Raw genomic sequence first — 17,572 nt, forward strand, 5'->3', positions numbered from 1 at the left:
AATCAGGTCTGATGCCTCTCTAACAGAAACAGATCAATGCAGCTCTGCTCTCACTACCTACAAAACACTACTATGGCAAGAACAAGGCTTCTGTACTCTAACGAAAGACACTGCCTGCACAATACACACTCGCTGAAGGTATATTATAATGTAAAAGCGTGTACCAAACACCAAATGCCAGTGTTGTATTGAGCTAGCCACTGACAGGCCCCTTTCACAGTGTGTTGGTTGGGGGAGAGAGGACAGAGAGCGTACCATCTTTGGGGGAGTCTGTAGACTTGGAGGCCGGGGTGATTTTCCCTGGTGAGGTTCTGTCATGGCACACCTGATGCAGGAAGTTAATGGACTTTCCAATGAGCAGAACCTACAGAGACAGAGAGACAGAGAGACAGAGAGACAGAGACAGAGACAGAGACAGAGACAGAGACAGAGACAGAGACAGAGACAGAGACAGAGACAGAGACAGAGAGAGAGAGAGAGAGAGAGAGCAAAAGTGACATGAGAATGTTTGTATTATTTACGTTGAGGATGAGATAATTGGTGTTTGTGTTTGTGTGTGTGTGTGTGTCTACCTTGCGGGCCTGGTCCATGGTGATGAAGGTGGGTATCATGGACTTCCTCAGTGAGTACTTGTCGTGCCACAGTCTGTCTGTCTTCACCGTTGGGTCAGATGCCACAAAGAACTGCAGGGAGAGGAATCACCATCATTATTCAACACCATCGTCATCATCACACCTTAAAAGACAGAACTCAACTATATTCAAACAACACAGGAGATGATTACAACAATGGATACTTATTACAGTAATGGAAAGAAAGTGAATGGTTGTTCCATCTTTCAATAATAGATCTTGATCTTCATTGAGCCAGTGGTTCAACTTGGAAACCAAAATGGAGGCCGATAAATAGACATCAGTGTTAGAAGGTGAAGACTTCTCTCCTAGGGGGCACAACAAGGGGGATTGATGTCTTTCATGTTTCAGCCGTTCCATTCCATCCAGAGGTCATGATGAGTGTTTACAGTCTAACACCACCTCCCAGCTGCCCCCTGGGCTGACAGATGTGCCTGTAAGCTGCAGAGCTATCCCCTCATTCCCCTCTGCTGGGAAGGAACAGCTCCATAACTATCACTTAGCCCTGCTACAGGAGGGTCAATACAGGGAGCTTAAATGCAGTGTGCCCTTTGAAGCGTTCCCTTCTGAGAATAGCCCGGCGGTTGATCTTGAAAGCCGCTACAACACGCCTGTGCTCTGTGATCGCCCAATCAGCACTTAGTCTCAGGTGGTCTGGGTCTGAGAGGGCGATTCAGCGGCAGGTGCATTAGGACCAGATTCACGGTCTTCTACTGCCCTGTGGTTGTGGAGAAAGAGAGATGGATGGAGAGCTAGGACAGAGATGGGAGAGGAGAGAGAGGAGGGCGGAGGCCATCACTCAGTTCCCCATTACCGTCCTCTCATCCATCCTCATTTGGGAGGCCGCCGTACCTCTTCCCCCCTCCCTTTTCCCCCCACTCCCCTCTCCCTCACTCCCCTCCCCTCCATCTCAGCTCGGAAATTAACCTGTCTGACGTCTGTCTGAGTCCACTTCAGCCTTAGCTTAGCTACTACCATCCTAACTCCGACCTTGACAAACTAATGGAAGTGTGTGTGTGTATTATATATATTTGGTGTGTGTATTATATATATGGTGTGTGTGCATCACCTCGTGGTAGGTGTCCTCCAGCTCTCCGTCGTAGATCCAGCGGTAGAGGAAGTTGAGGATGGGATGTGACACCAGGCTGAGGATGTGCTGCACCAGAGCTCTCATCTGAGGGTCCCCTGTCTTCCCATAGGCATGGACCGCTGACGCCAGCTCACCTCCCTTCCTCCCTATACACACACACACACAAAACGGACACATTTGAACCATACACGCACTATTTAAATGAATACTTCAATGGTACCAACCAGCAGGCGCCCCACACACACACACAGCTCTACCTTGGCAAAAGTCGACGAGGGCAGCCAGGGTTTTGAGTCGGAGTTTAGGGTCGTAGGTCCAGACTAGGAGACGTCTGAGGGTCAGACTGTTCTCCACTCCCAGGTTCACTCCCTGGTCGTCCTCCACCTGCAACTGTCACACACCTTTATATGTCCTGTAGCCTACCAGTGTTTTTCCTCTTGAAGGGTTCTAAACTAAATGCATTCACTTGAATAAGGCGGTACAGTGTTTTGAGAGGTAGAGAAAGGTGTGTGTGTGTGTGTGTCTTACCTGTGAGTGCAGCACTGCCAGAAGTCTGTAATATTCTTTCAGTTCCTGATGCAGGGAGGCACAGAAGCTCTGTCCCACCAGGCCGAAGGCTCGGTCCAGGCTGCGAGAGTCAGTGTACTTCCTGATCTTGTTGTGGAGCCAGCCCAGCTCAGCCAATCGGCTACTGGTGTCCCTCAGAGACTTACAGAGCACCACCTAGGGACACACTGGAGGAGTTACAACAGGAGAACACACACACACACACAGGCATTGGATAGATCGCCATAAGCAAAGATACAGGGAATACTGCGAATATCTGTCATCTTTTAGTATGTAACCCATTTAATCTGTGAAGTGGTTGCCAGGTTGGTCGTTAGTTATCCCCCTGTGGCAGAGTACCATCTGTTCTGTATGGCTCCCCACAAACACGACACACACCGACACTCACAAGAGGAAAACGGGCCACTCCTGCTGCCAGGTTACCATTCGGTCACTCACACACACGTACGCCACAACCCTTAGGGTTGACATGACTACAGCAACACCAAAGGAACAGCAATTCTGCTCGTCAGCCCAGAAACATGAATAGGAACACATCAGCCGTATTATTACAGAGCTCTTTGCCAGTTGGAGGACCATTCCAATTCCAGTTTCATCTCTTTCACACCAGTTTGTTCAGAATTCACTTCCCCTTTTTAAAACGGTAGTCAGAGCGGCCCTGGTTTCACAGATTGAAGACATTTGGCAAGAAGCCTGGAGCCCAAACTGTCTGCAGTCTCTCTCAGTCTCTGCTGAGTCTTGTGAGGGCCAGGTTTTGATACTCACCTTCTCTCCTTTAATAAAACATTACTGTCTCTAATAATGTTCAATTTCTGTATTCTGTTCTAATTTCATTATGGAAAGCCACATTATTCTGGAAACCGCGTGAGACTGAATAGGACTTATAGCGTAGATCATGACTTCAAAAAGACCTTAGGAATCATCCTTGACGGCTAGATTTGGCTCGAGGGTTCTCGTCCGATACAGTGCTCCTAGGCCAGCGCATTGACAGCAGGCTATATATAACACTGAGAAGATGTATAGCTAAGATGGGTCAACTGTAATTTGTAGGAATATTAGAAGGGAGCCCAGTTGTGATGAATGCTTGATGGGTGATAAGAGGGAAGCCATCGATGTGGCTCCTAACCAAAGAGCCAACTATTGATCTGTTGAGCTTTTTACCCCTTTTAGAAACAGATCATCAGCCTTGATGTCAGCAGCACTACAGCTGAATCTGAAACGCTGTCGGTCGGCCGGTTCCACAACAGCCATGACGTCAGGGAGAGAGCTAGCGATGAAACAGGGTAGTCTGTCAATAACTGGTCTAGCTAGTATAGACGGAAGTACGGCGCTGTCTCCATTTGACATTTTAGTCATTTAGCAAGACGCTCTTATCCAGAGCGACTTACAGGAGCAATTAGGGTTAAGTGCCTTGCTCAAGGGCACAGACAGATTTTTCACCTAGTCAGCTCGGGGATGCAAACCAGAGATTTTCGGCTGCTGGCCCAACGCTCTTAACCGCTAGCCTATCTGCCATGGTGTCTAAACACAACATGTTGACTAACTCTAACCTTAACTTATACACAGTTTACAAAACATTAGGAACACCTGCTCTTTCCATGACATAGACTGACCTGGTGTATCCAGGTGAAATATATGATTCCTTATTGATGTCACCTGTTAAATCCACTTCAATCAGTGTAGATGAAGGGGAGGAGACAGGTTAAAGAAGGATTTTTAAGCCTTGAGACATGGATTGTGTATGTGTGCCATTCAGAGGGTGAATGGGCAAGACAAAATATTTAAATGCCTTTGAACGGGGTATGGTAGTAGGTGGCAGGCACACCGGTTTGTGTCAAGAACTGCAACGCTGCTGGGTTTTTCACACTATACAGTTTCCCATGTGTATCAAGAATGGTCCACCACCCAAAGGACATCCAGACAACTTGACAACTGTGGGAAGCATTGGAGTCAACATGGGACAGCATCCCCGTGGAACAAAAGGGGGTGCAACTCAATATTAGGAAGGTGTTCCTAATGTTTTGTACACTCTGTGTAAGGTCAAATAGCTTATGTAGTTGGTCATCAGTTTTTGCATTTGTCAGGGAAACATTTCAGGAACAAGGGGCACGAATAGGTTGAAGTACCAAAGGCAAATTGGCATGGACATTGTTCACGTATGACTGAATGTTTGAGTCACCTTGGAGTCGATCTTGTAGCAGTTGTCTGTGTTGCTCATCTTAATGAACTTGCCGTCGATCCCCTGGAAGACATACAGGATGTCTCGGACCAGCGCAGCCTCACCAACCTCCGCTGGAGAAGAACAACGAGGGATTCAGAAAAACAACAAAAAGTAGAGGACAACATTTATCATGAAAGCCATTAAAAGTTCTCTCTCTCTGTCTATCTATTTAATTCAGCCCCAACCCTGTCAGTGGAGTGCCAAGACAGATTCTATCTTAAATACCGGGAGAGCAACTAGACGTTTATGAAATGAAGTGATTATGTGAGGTGGTGCTTACTGCAGAACAGGAACATTTCATTGCAGACTTTGACAATTTCCCTCCGAACGAATCTCTTTCTGTTTAATATTGAGCATTGCAGAGCCACCATTACAGGTAGAGGACCCTGCCCATCTTCTGCCTACATTACAAAATCACCTCCAACTGTGAAGCAGTGTAGTTTCATGCACAAAAAGTAGGCCTATACATCCCAACTCACCAGTGGGGTCCCCGTCGCGGCGTGGCCTGGGGGCCCGGGTGGACAGGGCTGGGGGGCCGAGTGGGGCCCGTGAGGTAGGTGCCAGGGCGGAGGTGTTGGGGAGAGCCCACGCCAGCCGAGAGCCCAGCTGCTGCCCTGCTGTCTGGGGTGGGTGCCTGGAGAGAGCACACATACAAAATGGTCCATTAAACATTTCTATGTTTACATCCATGTAACTATAGACATTTTTCCTCCCCCTCGACATGCATAACTCTTCCCCTATACATGTTGGTTCTCCTAATGCAAACTGTCTTGTAGGACCATTACCAACCCCTGGGGTCATTGCTAATAGCCTGATAATGAGGGACTCTTGCCTTTCAACAGCAGAGAATGGCTTTAGAGGCATGACACTGTAGCAATGCCTCAGCTCCAAATGACTTTTATAGTGTTGATGATGTTCCAGTCAAACACCCACTAACCAGATACTTACCCTGGCACTAGAAGAGTATAGCCAGACTAATTATACACAAGTGCTGCTGGGGATGTGGAGAAGGACATACATAATTGATGCTCACAACGGAATGAAAATGCCCTGCTACAACAAATGGGTACAAAGACAATGCATTTTTCCAACAAGTCCTACTAATTTAAGATCCCTTTATATTCTAAAGGTTCATCGGTTATGCAGGTACAGTGCTTAGCTAGAACAAAAGCATGCACTCCCTGCGAGTCCACAGGAACAACATTGAAGAAAGTCTAGTGTCATGTATGACTGACTATGGAGTCCTGGGTGCTGACCAGACAAACAGGGTTCCATCAAATGGTCTTACCCGGCCAGCAGGGGCTGAGGGGTGGGTGTGGGCCCGTTGAGGGAGTACACCCCCAGGCTGCTGATGCCACTGGTGCCCATGCTGGTGGAGATCTGGGCGGCCCCGGGCCCCGAGCGCTCGGGGTAGCTGAGGGGCAGGCTCCCGGGCCGGGTGCAGTAGAACGGGGTGGAGTGGGCGTCCCGGGGGAGGGCCTGGGCAAACAGCGCCCCATAGCTGCCAACCTGGGAATGACATGCTATCAATAAATCAATGATGTATCAATTAAATAATCAAATGTGGAACAATATGGGGCATTTAATAGAATAGCAATGCTATTTTATGGAGTTCTATGGAGCTAACATGGCTGCGATGGTATTACCGTTTGTGATGATGCAGTCTGGACGATTATAATGCTTTCATTTCCTGTATCTATATATTGCTATAGTCAGTGCGTGTGTGTGTTGAGAGCACTGTGGTGTAATGACAGATATACCCACCCTGGACGGTTTCCTGGGGTCCTCACAGAGACTGAGCAGCAGGTATAAGACGGACCACCTGTGTTTCAGCACCCCCTGTTAATGGAACGCAAAACACACTGATTCTAAATTGGTTCTCCTTTCAAAGCTAATACAGTATGCATATGCACGGGGGTATTTGGAACAGAAGACTGACCTGAGTCTGCAGCTTTCTGTGGAGCTCAGAGAACAGGGCAGCGTCGCCCTCTCTCCTCTGCTTCAGCACTGGAGAAGCAAAGGACAGGACAGTCAGGCAAACAATATCAGACCACTAAATAAACAGACAGACCAATTCCAAAAACACAAGATGATTAAAGGGGGCTCAACTCCACACCGCACAAGGGTAAGTAATGTTTTTTTTATTACTTTACTATGGTTAGCGATCGATAAGATGGTCATTAGTGGCATTACTCCGACTACAAACAAAATCTACTGAGATTTACTCTTATGGAGACTCTTAAACGTATTTATTTATTGTCAAATGTACAATACTGTCCCCTTTAACAGGAGACAGAAAGGCTCTACTGGGAAAACAACAACAACAGACCACATTAAAGGATGCATGTCTGACCAGGTAACAGAGACAGTGCAAACCAATAATGTGCAGATGCCACTTTCAACTGTCGAGATGGACCCTCAAAGTGGATTCATTCAGCAAACCTATCCAGTTTAGGTCAGTTTATTGTCTCTAATAATAGGTCACTCACATTCTTTTTTGATCTTCTCCGACACTAGGAACTCATCCCTCTCAATGGTGGGAGCATAGTTACTCCCGACGACTCTCACAGCATACTGAAACTGATGGGCCACTTCAGCTAAAATGGGAAATAGGGTTGAGTTAAAGTACTGAGCACTGGATATCTGCTTTTCCTAAACCATATGTCACTACTAGTGAATTAATCTTACAGACTTGTTCAAATCTTACAGACGCAGAACGTTTCCCCTCAATCACTAGCTAGCAATCTTACACTTTCTGGTAGTCACGTAAAGTGGCAAAACATGCCTTAAATCGTGCAGGCGATACCACACACATTTACATAGAAAAAAAACTAAATGTCCCTTGTCTGTCACCAATGTTTAAGAAATATATATTTGAACTTACTCTGCCGATTGTATGTGGTGTTGGTCCTTCAACTGGTCAAAATTTGAGACAAAATATCCACAGGATTAAACCAACTTCAAAACACGGGTCTATGTGTGTGGCAATCAAGATGTGTTTGCTCATGACCGAAGGCATGTGCACATGACGGATGTACATGCACACGATGCATACTAGCAGGTGTTTACATGGTTTTGAGCATGTGCCAGATGATAGAAAATTCAACTTCAATACCTGCGCTCTAAAAGGTCAGGTAAACAATACTTTCCTGCGAATATTTTGTCTCATATTTCGAGCAACTGAAGGACCAACTGCACAGACAACCGGTATAGTAAGTTCAAATGTAATTGTATTCAACATTCTGGCTTGTAAAGAAAATGTTCACGATTATGCAATGCTTTGTTTCAGACTGTATACCAAGAATTGGTATCAAAGTCAGATTTATCAGGCAAACTTTCTGGCAGCCTGACAAACCAAGCTAGCTATCCCTTGTTAGCTACCTCAACAAGGCGTGGTTGGACTGTTGAATGTCAACCGTATCTACAGCTACCTATATCTAGCTATGACACACTTTTGGTAGTTAGCTAGCTAGTTAACGCCTTAGATATACCCAAATAAGGGACGATCTGACGTTAGCTAGATGGCTAGATACCTGGGGCCCATTCATAGCCTACCATCTCTTGGCAAGCTAGGTGTACAGCTACTAGCTAGCCTAAGCTAACTAGCTAACTAACTAGCATTGGCAGTGCGTTGGCTGTCACACAAACTTGACCTAACTACAAACTTAGTTAACTACTAGATGACGAGCTGAACGCTGGCATACAACTGTTATATCAGCAACACGGTTAATGTTAGCTAGCTAGCAACATACCAGGCTAGCTGCACATAACCGCGCCTGGGCTATTCTAACTAGCTAGCATCATAGCTACCTTCGCTCTTTCCAGTGATCCTGCAGCAGAGACTTTGAAGAAGGACGTTGGGGGACTTTTGATCTAGGGCAGCCATTGCGTTAGTCTATTTTATTTTCCTTATCAGACACCAGCGATACTACTGGATGCAGTTGTACCCACTACGATTGTTCTTGCTCTAGGTTTCCACTCTCAGTAACAACAGCCATTTTAACGGAACCCGCCGAAAGCGTCCTGACAGGAGGGGTTGCTAGCAAGAAGAGATGGGAAAAATGAATGAAAATATTGCCCTCCAAAACAAGGCAATGGCGCTAAAGGTTCCCATGTCAGTTGTTCCTAGCCTTCGCCCCATGCTTACGGTGGTCAAATTGTAAGCTAAGTAGAGAGCTAGTTGACTGTTCATTTTGAAATACATTTTGTATGTTCATTTTAAATTATTTTATTGGAATTAATTGCAATTAAATACAGCCTTATTGAAAGACAGTTATTTTGCATATTTGCATTTCAGAACCAGGAGAGTGGACAGCTCCCAGACTTGGGGTAAAAGGCAAGCTTTTCATGACCTTAGTAGTGGACAGCTTTCTCAATTCAATTCAATTTCAATTTAAGGGCTTTATTGGCATGGGAAACGTATGTTAACATTGCCAAAGAAAGTGAAGTAGATACTAATCAAAAGTGAAATAAACAATAAATATTAACAGTAAACATTACACTCAGAAGTTCCAAAAGAATAAAGACATTTCAAATGTCATATTATGTATATATACAGTGTTGTAACAATGTGCAAATGGTTAAAGTACAAATGGGAAAACAAATAAACATAAATATGGGTTGTATTTACGATGGTGTTTGTTCTTCACTGGTTGCCCTTTTCTTGTGGCAACAGGTCACAAATCTTGCTGCTGTGATGGCACACTGTGGTTTTTCACCCAGTAGATAAGGGAGTTTATCAAAATTGGATTTGTTTTCTAATTCTTTGTGGATCTCTGTAATCTGAGGGAAATATGTGTCTCTAATATGGTCATACATTTGGCAGGAGGTTAGGAAGTGCAGCTCAGTTTCCACCTCATTTTGTGGGCAGTGTGCACATAGCCTGTCTTCTCTTGAGAGCCAGGTCTGCCTACAGCGGCCTTTCTCAATAGCAAGGCTATGCTCACTGAGTCTGTACATAGTCAAAGCTGTCCTTAAGTTTGGGTCAGTCACAGTGGTCAGGTATTCTGCCACTGTGTACTCTCTGTTTAGGGCCAAATAGCATTCTAGTTTGCGCTGTTTTTTTTGTTAATTCTTTCCAATGTGTCAAGTTATATCTTTTTGTTTTCTCATGATTTGGTTGGGTCTAATTGTGTTGTTGTTGTTGTCCTGGGGCTCTGTGGGGTCTGTTTGTGTTTGTGAACAGAGCCCCAGGACCAGGTTACTTAGGGGACTCTTCTCCAAGTTCATCTCTCTGTAGGTGATGGCTTTGTTATGGAAGGTTTGGGAATCGCTTCCTTTTAAGTGGTTATAGAATTTAATGGCTCTTTTTTGGATTTTGATAATTCGCAGGTATCGGCCTAATTCTGCTCTGCATGCATTATTTGGTGTTTTTCGTTGTACACGGTGAATATTTTTGCGGAATTCTGCATGCAGAGTCTCAATATGGTGTTTGTCCCATTTTGTGAATTCTTGGTTGGTGAATTCTCTCTCTCTCTCCCTCTCACAAACACACACACACACCTTTTTGATTTAAGTTTATTGTAGCCTACACGTGCCAAAATGAATTAGGCTTCATGGTCCAAAACTTTGCCATGGTGCGCTGCCATGCAATAATGGGGAATTTGCCGTTCCATTTTGTTTCTAACTAACTCTTAGTGAATGCAACAGTTTTGTGAATTAGTTAAGCGATTCTGCTGAGAAAAGACATGATAATGCATGCCCGACCGAAACTGATACATTCCCCTAGGCATGTGTGTGACACTAGAGCGCGCAAGCGCTTACGGCTCCCAGTGACGTAGCCTATGATGGAAGAAAAACTGTTCTTTCCCACAACGTAGAGCCAAGAAGATTACTGGCGCGAGGAAGGTGAGAAAGAGAAGACAGGAGAAGAAAAAGAAGACGCTACTTCTGACTAGAAAGAAGTAGGCGACTTTGCGTCTGAAACATTAGGGGAAAAGAAGACCGCACTGGCTGCTGAATTATAGACTAACATATGCATGAAACCATAACTATGAAAGCGCGTGGGCATTTGAGCTTTACCTTTCAAAGAGCGAGACCAATAGGTGACTGATCGATAGGATTACAATAGTCGCACCCGGACTAATATAGTTTTTACGCAGAAAAAGGGGACCGTCCGAAAGTCATGGAGTATAGAGCTGAAATAAAAATTAGCTAGCGTCAAAAGATTAAAGAAGACGCCAAAAAAGAAATCGCTTGGAGCAGCTGGAACCTGTTAAAGAATGGATTTTAGCTCTATTCGCAAGTTCATTACCAGATGGGTAAGTAGCCTATTGCACTGAATGACTTTCTTGGAATCCATTTGGCAGTGCCAAAACAAAAGTCTATGCGGTGTAGCCTACTATTGCCTAGTAGGCTACCAACTTGTTGGTCTGGTGGTTGCAGCTTGACAGATTATTCTCAATGAAACATTGTTGCGTTTCTATGAACAATTATTGGGTTTCCATTTCCCATGTAGCCCTTTACACTCGTACCCATTTACGGGTTGAAAATGGCAGATTTGGGGACTAATAAGCGACTAAATTGGAACGTAGTGGCTGTACAGTAACACGCTATACATTAAGTCAGACATCTGTCTCTGCGCTATATGGGTTTTGATGACAGCCTTTCTGAACTTGAGTACCACTCACGACAAGAAGTTGCCCCACCCCTCCCGCTAATTGGGCAACTTTTGCAAATGTTTTGTTGTCAGAGTGAGGGAAATGCTGTAAATTAAGATGACTCAATGTATTTTGAAAGATGAGACGTTGAGGATTATAGTAAATACCGCTTTGATGTCATACAAGCAAGTCCAAATGTGCACTTCACATTTCCAAATGATAAAACTCATGTCATATACATTGTCAACGTTTATGATCACTATGTTTGGTGTACAGTTACAAGATGACATGTTGTCATACCCTGGGTTGTTCTGAACAGAATGAGCCTATGCTTGTTTATTGTGAAGGAAATTCGTTGTGGCACATGCACCAGAATGCACGCATGATTCCTTTGTATGTGCACCAAAATTACGATCTATTTCTCTGAATTGCCTTGTGAAAGCTGTAAGATCGTATTTTATAACTTAGCTAGTCATGTTGGCAATAGAACAAGCTTTCAAATCATGCCCACCTGACCTAGATTGCGATTTATAACGGATCGTTTTTGGATTGCGTAAATAACAACAGTAATTGTGTGATGGCGGGGATGCTGGGTTGTGTTCCAAAGGAAACAATTACAAGTGTGCTTGCTCTAGTTCCTCAACGGCACAGCTAGAGAGCTAAAAAAAAGTACCTTATAGTTGAAGACTCTTCTTTGAGTCATAAAGTGCATTGAAATTGCTTAGGAACTGTGCACACTTTGGAGAAGTGTGGCGACTTGGAGACACCAGTTAGTCCTCTCACTCAAACCCTTGTAATGTTTTTGTTTTATGTTGCACCTACCCCACATTTTCCAGGAATAGTCTTATCAGGTTACTGAATGTATTCAGAGTATTTTCAGATTTCGTTATCAACAAATGTGGCGAAAAGTACAGTAAATGGAAAATGTATATAAAATCAACAGTGTAATGTTTGGATTTTTTCTTGTGTACTCACCTTTAGTCCAATAATTTTTTGACTACATTTTCTCCAAACCGTTCCCTTTCAATTGCTACAATGGTTATGCTTTAAATATTTATTCAGTAAGAAACATTTAAATTTAGCCCTATCCATAAAGGCCAATTCCCACAAGTGTAAATGGTTAAATAGGCAACATCATTAAAAAATAATAATTCAGCAGAGTTTGTAATTGGTCGGTTTACACTTTTTGAATTGCACAATGTCACTATCATCTTGACTCTGTAAGGTGGAGTATGGTTTCACACTTAGAATACGGAAAGAGCAAGTCAGCTTAGTTGCATTTAAACCACCATTTAAGTCTATAGGGTTTTACAATTCAGTTTCGTCGAGCTTGGCAGAGTATTCAATTGTAGCCTATTATAATTGTGTAATTAATTTATAGCCTAGTTGCTGACAAAATAGTTTGTCGCTGTACACTACCAGTAAAAAGTTTGGACACACCTACTCATTCAAGGGTTTTTCTTTATTTTTTACATTGTAGAATAATAGTGAAGACATCAACTATGAAATAACACATATGGAATCATGTAGTAACCAAGAAAGTGTTAAACAAATCCAAAGAGATTCTTCAAATAGCCACCCTTTGCCTTGATGACAGCTTTGCACACTCTTGGCATTCTCACAAGGTAGGGGGGGTTTACAGGGCTATCTTCTGTAAACCCCCCCTACCTTCTCACAACACAACTGATTGGCTCAAATGCATTAAGAAGGAAAGAAATTCCACAAATTAACTTCTAACAAGCCACACCTGTTAATTGAAATGCATTCCAGGTGACTACCTCATGAAGCTGGTTGAGAGAATGCCAAGAGTGTGCAAAGCTGTCATCAAGGCAAAGGGTGGCTACTTTGATGAATCTCAAATATATAAAATATATTTGGACTTTTTTGTTTACTACATGATTCCATATGTGTTATTTCATAGTTTTGATGTCTTCACTATTATTCTACAATGTAAAAATAAAGAAAAACCCTTGAATGAGTAGGTGTGTCCAAACCTTTGACTGGTACTGTACATTTTCTTCAGTCATCACCAGGAACCAGTGCTGACTGCTGATACAGCATCAATGTCACCTCATGTCTTTTTCATGAAATAGATAATGATATAAGCACACATTGGTCGGCAGAGTAGGCTACAGTCAAACTGATGCTCGCAATGACAGACGTAATTGACAGCACATGCCAAACGATCAATTCAGTATGCTTTCATTTAGGAAGAATAATGATTGAAAACTGAATCATTGACTGAAATGCAAACATAATAATAATGGAATTGAACTCACGAGGTAGAGACCCCTGGTAAGGTTCTGTAAAACAACAACAACAACCCATGAATCAAATTCAAATCAAGTTTTTTTTTTTTTCAAGAATGCAAATATAATTTGTTTATGTGTTGCATGTTAAAAGATGTAGAAAAAAAATATTTCAAATAGCCTATGTCCATAAACCACCTGTTCATAAGTTTACATCAGAGGAGGCTGGTGGGAGGAGCAATAGAAGGACGGGCTCATTGTAATGAATGGGAATGGAATAAATGGAACCGATTCAAACATGTGGTTTCCATGCGTTTGATACATTCCATTTATTCTATTCCAGCCATTACAATGAGCCCATCCTCCTATAGCTCCTCCCACCAGCCTCCTCTGATTTACCTATAGCAAACAAACACTCCTTATGTCTTTATGACCAGGCAGGAACACATCCTATTACCACACATTAGAGCATATGACGAGCGTAGTTGTGTGGAGAATTACGTAATCCAGTGGTTTTAGGGCTCATGTGTGCTGCTGGGGAAATCAATAGGTTACAGCAGAGCCTATGGGCTGTGGGTTATCCAGTTCAGTAGAGTAATGGGTGTTTAGCACTAATCCAGAGGGCTGCTCACATGAGCCCACGAGGTCCGCTCGCATGAGCCCACGAGGTCCGAGGAATGTGGAGAAGCTAATGGGCATATTACTGACTGTAGCCAATAACTCAATAAAGGGGAAATAGTGTGGTGCTCTCAGGTGTTAAGGGGTAGCTGCCCAGGGCACACACCTGGCTCTCTGGGTTTAATATACTTACTGCTTGCAGATCTGAATTGTGGCAGAGAGAAACTTCAGTTTATAAAATGTTGTGCCTCAGTGATTATTTGTGATGGTTCACATGAAGTTGGAACACCTTAGTAACATGGCATCTTTGGCTCACAACAAAACATCAATGGACTAGTCGGGTATTTTTTTATTTTATTTAACTAGGCAAGTCAGTTACAATGACTGCCTACCCCGGCCAAACCCTCCCCTAACCCGGATGACGCTGGGCCAATTGTGCGATGCCCTATGGGACTCCAAATCACGGCCGGTTGTGATACAGCCGGGGATCGAACCAGGGTCTGTAGTGACGCCTCTAGCACTAAGATGCAGTGCCTTATACCGCTGCGCCACTCGGGAGGCCCATACGAGACATCCATGACTATAGCCACGTGTTGAGACATGTGTTTATCAGCAAACAGACGGGCTGACAGACAGACTAGTGCTCTGATTCATACAGCCTTGCTCTGCTGAGGGATGGTGGGCGGGAATTAAACAATAGCAAATAGTGATGTCGTCATGGTGATTAGCTACACACCTACACCCATAGGACTTCATTACATAGATAACTATTGAATAACATACTGTAACTTTTGATGGGCATCAATTATATCTATTATAAAGCATTCCCATGACAGTGAGTAGAGGGAGAGAGAGAGGCAAGCCATTGGATGCAGTACGCACTGGGTTAGTTAGTCACGAGGGGACTGTTTAGAGAGCGAGAGTGTAATGTGTAACGAAAAGCTCGGTCCCCCCTGAACTTTGATCTAATGCGTAGTAATGCTGTCTGGCGTTAGGAGAGGAGAGGATAGAATGGGAGAGATGAGAGGAGGATAGGAGAGACGATTAGGAGAGAGGAGAGGATAGAATGGGAGAGATGAGAGGAGGATAGGAGAGACGATTAGGAGAGAGGAGAGGATAGAATGGGAGAGATGAGAGGAGGATAGGAGAGGAGAAGAGGGGAGGATCATATTCTGTTGCACATCAGACTAGATATAGATACACACACACACACACACACACACAGTTATGCAAGTGTACCTTTTTTAGGTTGACAATTTCAAATTGTCATTGCCACAAAAGTGTTCAAAGACAGCACTGTAATCTTAGTACCTGTCAGTTTGTTCTAAATGATAGTCCTTGCGTGCACATCTTGACACAGAGTTAGGAACAAGGTGCCCGCTGTTCCTCTCCTGGTCATATTTTATGCATTTATCCTCTCATCATCTCCTCCTGGTCAACATGTCCTCTTCACCCCCACTCTATCTATGACGTATTGGTGGGTTATGAAACCCAAATACTAATTCATCCATAGATCTGAAGCCGTGAGTGAAATTGCTGTTTCTTACAATGATGAGGCTCGTTATGCAGACTTTTGTTTGTGTGTATAGCACCATGTTTTTGGCTCATCCTCTGACAAGAGCTTGTTATTGATAAATACATTATTCCTTTGGGGTTATTCCTGTGCGGACCGTGGCTTTGATTTTGGAGATGTCCCCGGGGAACGTGTTCTGCCTCAGGGGAAATCAGCCAGGAATCAGGACATTATCAATGATTCTGTCATCAGTCTCAGCCAATGACATCTATTCTCTATTCAATTGTTTCCGCAACAGCTACTCTTCCTTATTCCTGAGGGTTCACTCAAAACACAAGTACAAAAACATCCACAGAGACAGAAACATAGAAACAACAGAGGCAGTAATACATTATTCATGAACTCAAAGGTGAGAGATGGAACATCTATGCAGCAGATCGGGCGACCGCCAGACAGACAGACAGACAGACAGATAGACAGACTGACACAACAACATAGAGACAGTAACACACTGGTCATTAGCAGTCAGGTGGGAGAGAGCCTGAAACTCTCGGCCTTGGCAGTTTTGCTGCTGACTAATCTGCTCGTTTGGACAGGAAGTCTCTCTCCTGCTGACTTCCTGTCTCCTGGGGATTAGGTTAGGAGTGGGGGAGCTCTCTCTCTCTCTCTCTCTGTCCACATAGATAGATAATCCCATTTATACTTGTCACGGGGAGCAACCTTAATGAAGCACTAGACCAATATCATGACAAAATAAGGTCATGTTGTTGAGAGGTGATTATGAGGTGATAATTCCTGACTGCATAATGGATTTCTCCAACTGGGACAATAAGATATTGAATTCATTTGCTTTGAAAGGGAAACTTATGAGCATGTAATGTTACCATTATGTAACTTAGCCTACACACTGTTACATTATATGTACTGTATAGCATGTTCTTAGTGTTTAATTATTAATGATAGTCAGCAATGCAGTAATTCAGCACTATAGCATCTGTGTCCACTAGTGGGATATTTACACAGTGTCTACTGCCTATGTATTGTGTTGTGACTGTTGTGCTGTGTTTCTAGGGACAGAACGGGACAGGAGGGACGTTTTGGGATTAGTAGGATCTGAGCTAAACGGATAAAGAGCCAGCCCTCCTCAGGGCCAAGACACCACTTGTCATTAGTAGTTAGACTTACAGTCCGGTCAGGGGTTTCTACAGTTCACACAAACATTTCATGTGAGCAAAAAAATAACATTTTAGTTGTGTAAATTACATAAATTCAAAAGCTGTATTGTACATTACAATATGATGTAATATGATTTGTCTCTTTAAAACCATTTGTCTGTGATAAAGAACAAAAGCTCATTTAATTTCCTTGATGTAGGCTTGCTGTATGAAAATACTATGCAGCTCTCATTGGACATTAGTACGTATTTCTCCTAATGACCTCACTCATAGAGCTTCGACTCAAGCTTCCCTTATTGATTTAGCTGTAGCCAGGTTAAATAGCAGCATTATGACTGTGTGAACTGTGTAATTACAGTGTTATCTCACTTCGCTGCACCCCAGTGCACTCACCCAGCCACACCCGCCCTCTGCGTCTCTCTCGCTCCAGGGTCTGTCAGCCAGGTGTTAATAACATATCATGACTTAACACCCTCATACTGTACGTGTGTCTGTCTGTTGAACAGAGCGCCTCCTTAATCCATTTAGTCTGGTTGTTCTCCTTTAAGTATCCGGTTAATTCATTTCCTTCCAATAACAATAACATTCCACTTTCCGTTCGTTTGGTGCCAACATGGTGCCCATCATAATTCTAGAATCTCAAAGCAAGTTGACCACCAAAACTCTGTATATCTTTGGCCCTGCCTTTAACTATGGTGCTGCTCCAGCTCCAGCAGTATTTCCAACAGTCGTGCTGAGTATAAGCCTACACAGGGAGGGCCCTAGCTCCAGCAGTATTTCCAACAGTCCTGCTGAGTATAAGCCTACACAGGGAGGGCCCTAGCTCCAGCAGTATTTCCAACAGTCCTGCTGAGTATAAGCCTACACAGGGAGGGCCCTATGGACCAAGAGGCTGATGATGGATGGCA

The 17,572-nt window shown here is 43.7% G+C and overlaps 2 protein-coding genes across 2 annotated transcripts in view; one reads left to right on the forward strand and one right to left on the reverse strand.

The window, feature by feature from the left end:
• Positions 1 to 255: 255 nt before the first annotated feature.
• LOC311119595 (gamma-tubulin complex component 3-like) lies at positions 256 to 8,466 on the reverse strand (the record flags this gene model as incomplete). The annotated part of the gene is made up of 12 exons (XM_084194268.1): positions 8,321 to 8,466; positions 7,000 to 7,107; positions 6,450 to 6,517; positions 6,275 to 6,349; positions 5,799 to 6,019; positions 4,990 to 5,144; positions 4,469 to 4,581; positions 2,251 to 2,445; positions 1,980 to 2,112; positions 1,702 to 1,868; positions 573 to 683; positions 256 to 364 (listed from the first exon to the last, which is right to left on the reverse strand). Coding segments are annotated over exons 1-12 (1,531 nt in total), but the record flags the coding sequence as incomplete, so codon positions are not given.
• A 1,878-nt stretch (positions 8,467 to 10,344) lies between these two features.
• The window catches only part of LOC311119596 (phospholipid-transporting ATPase IH-like), a gene marked incomplete at its 3' end in the record, with an annotated part of 64,746 nt that continues 57,518 nt past the window's right edge, over positions 10,345 to 17,572 (forward strand). The window contains exon 1 of the mRNA XM_084194269.1: positions 10,345 to 10,770. Within this exon, the coding sequence (XP_084050395.1) occupies positions 10,732 to 10,770 (39 nt within the window). The 5' untranslated portion in view covers positions 10,345 to 10,731. The remainder of the gene's footprint in view (positions 10,771 to 17,572) is intronic.

The sequence above is a fragment of the Coregonus lavaretus genome, assembly GCF_964263955.1.
Source record: "Coregonus lavaretus genome assembly, contig: HAP1_SCAFFOLD_2504, whole genome shotgun sequence".
Lineage (NCBI taxonomy): Eukaryota > Metazoa > Chordata > Actinopteri > Salmoniformes > Salmonidae > Coregonus > Coregonus lavaretus.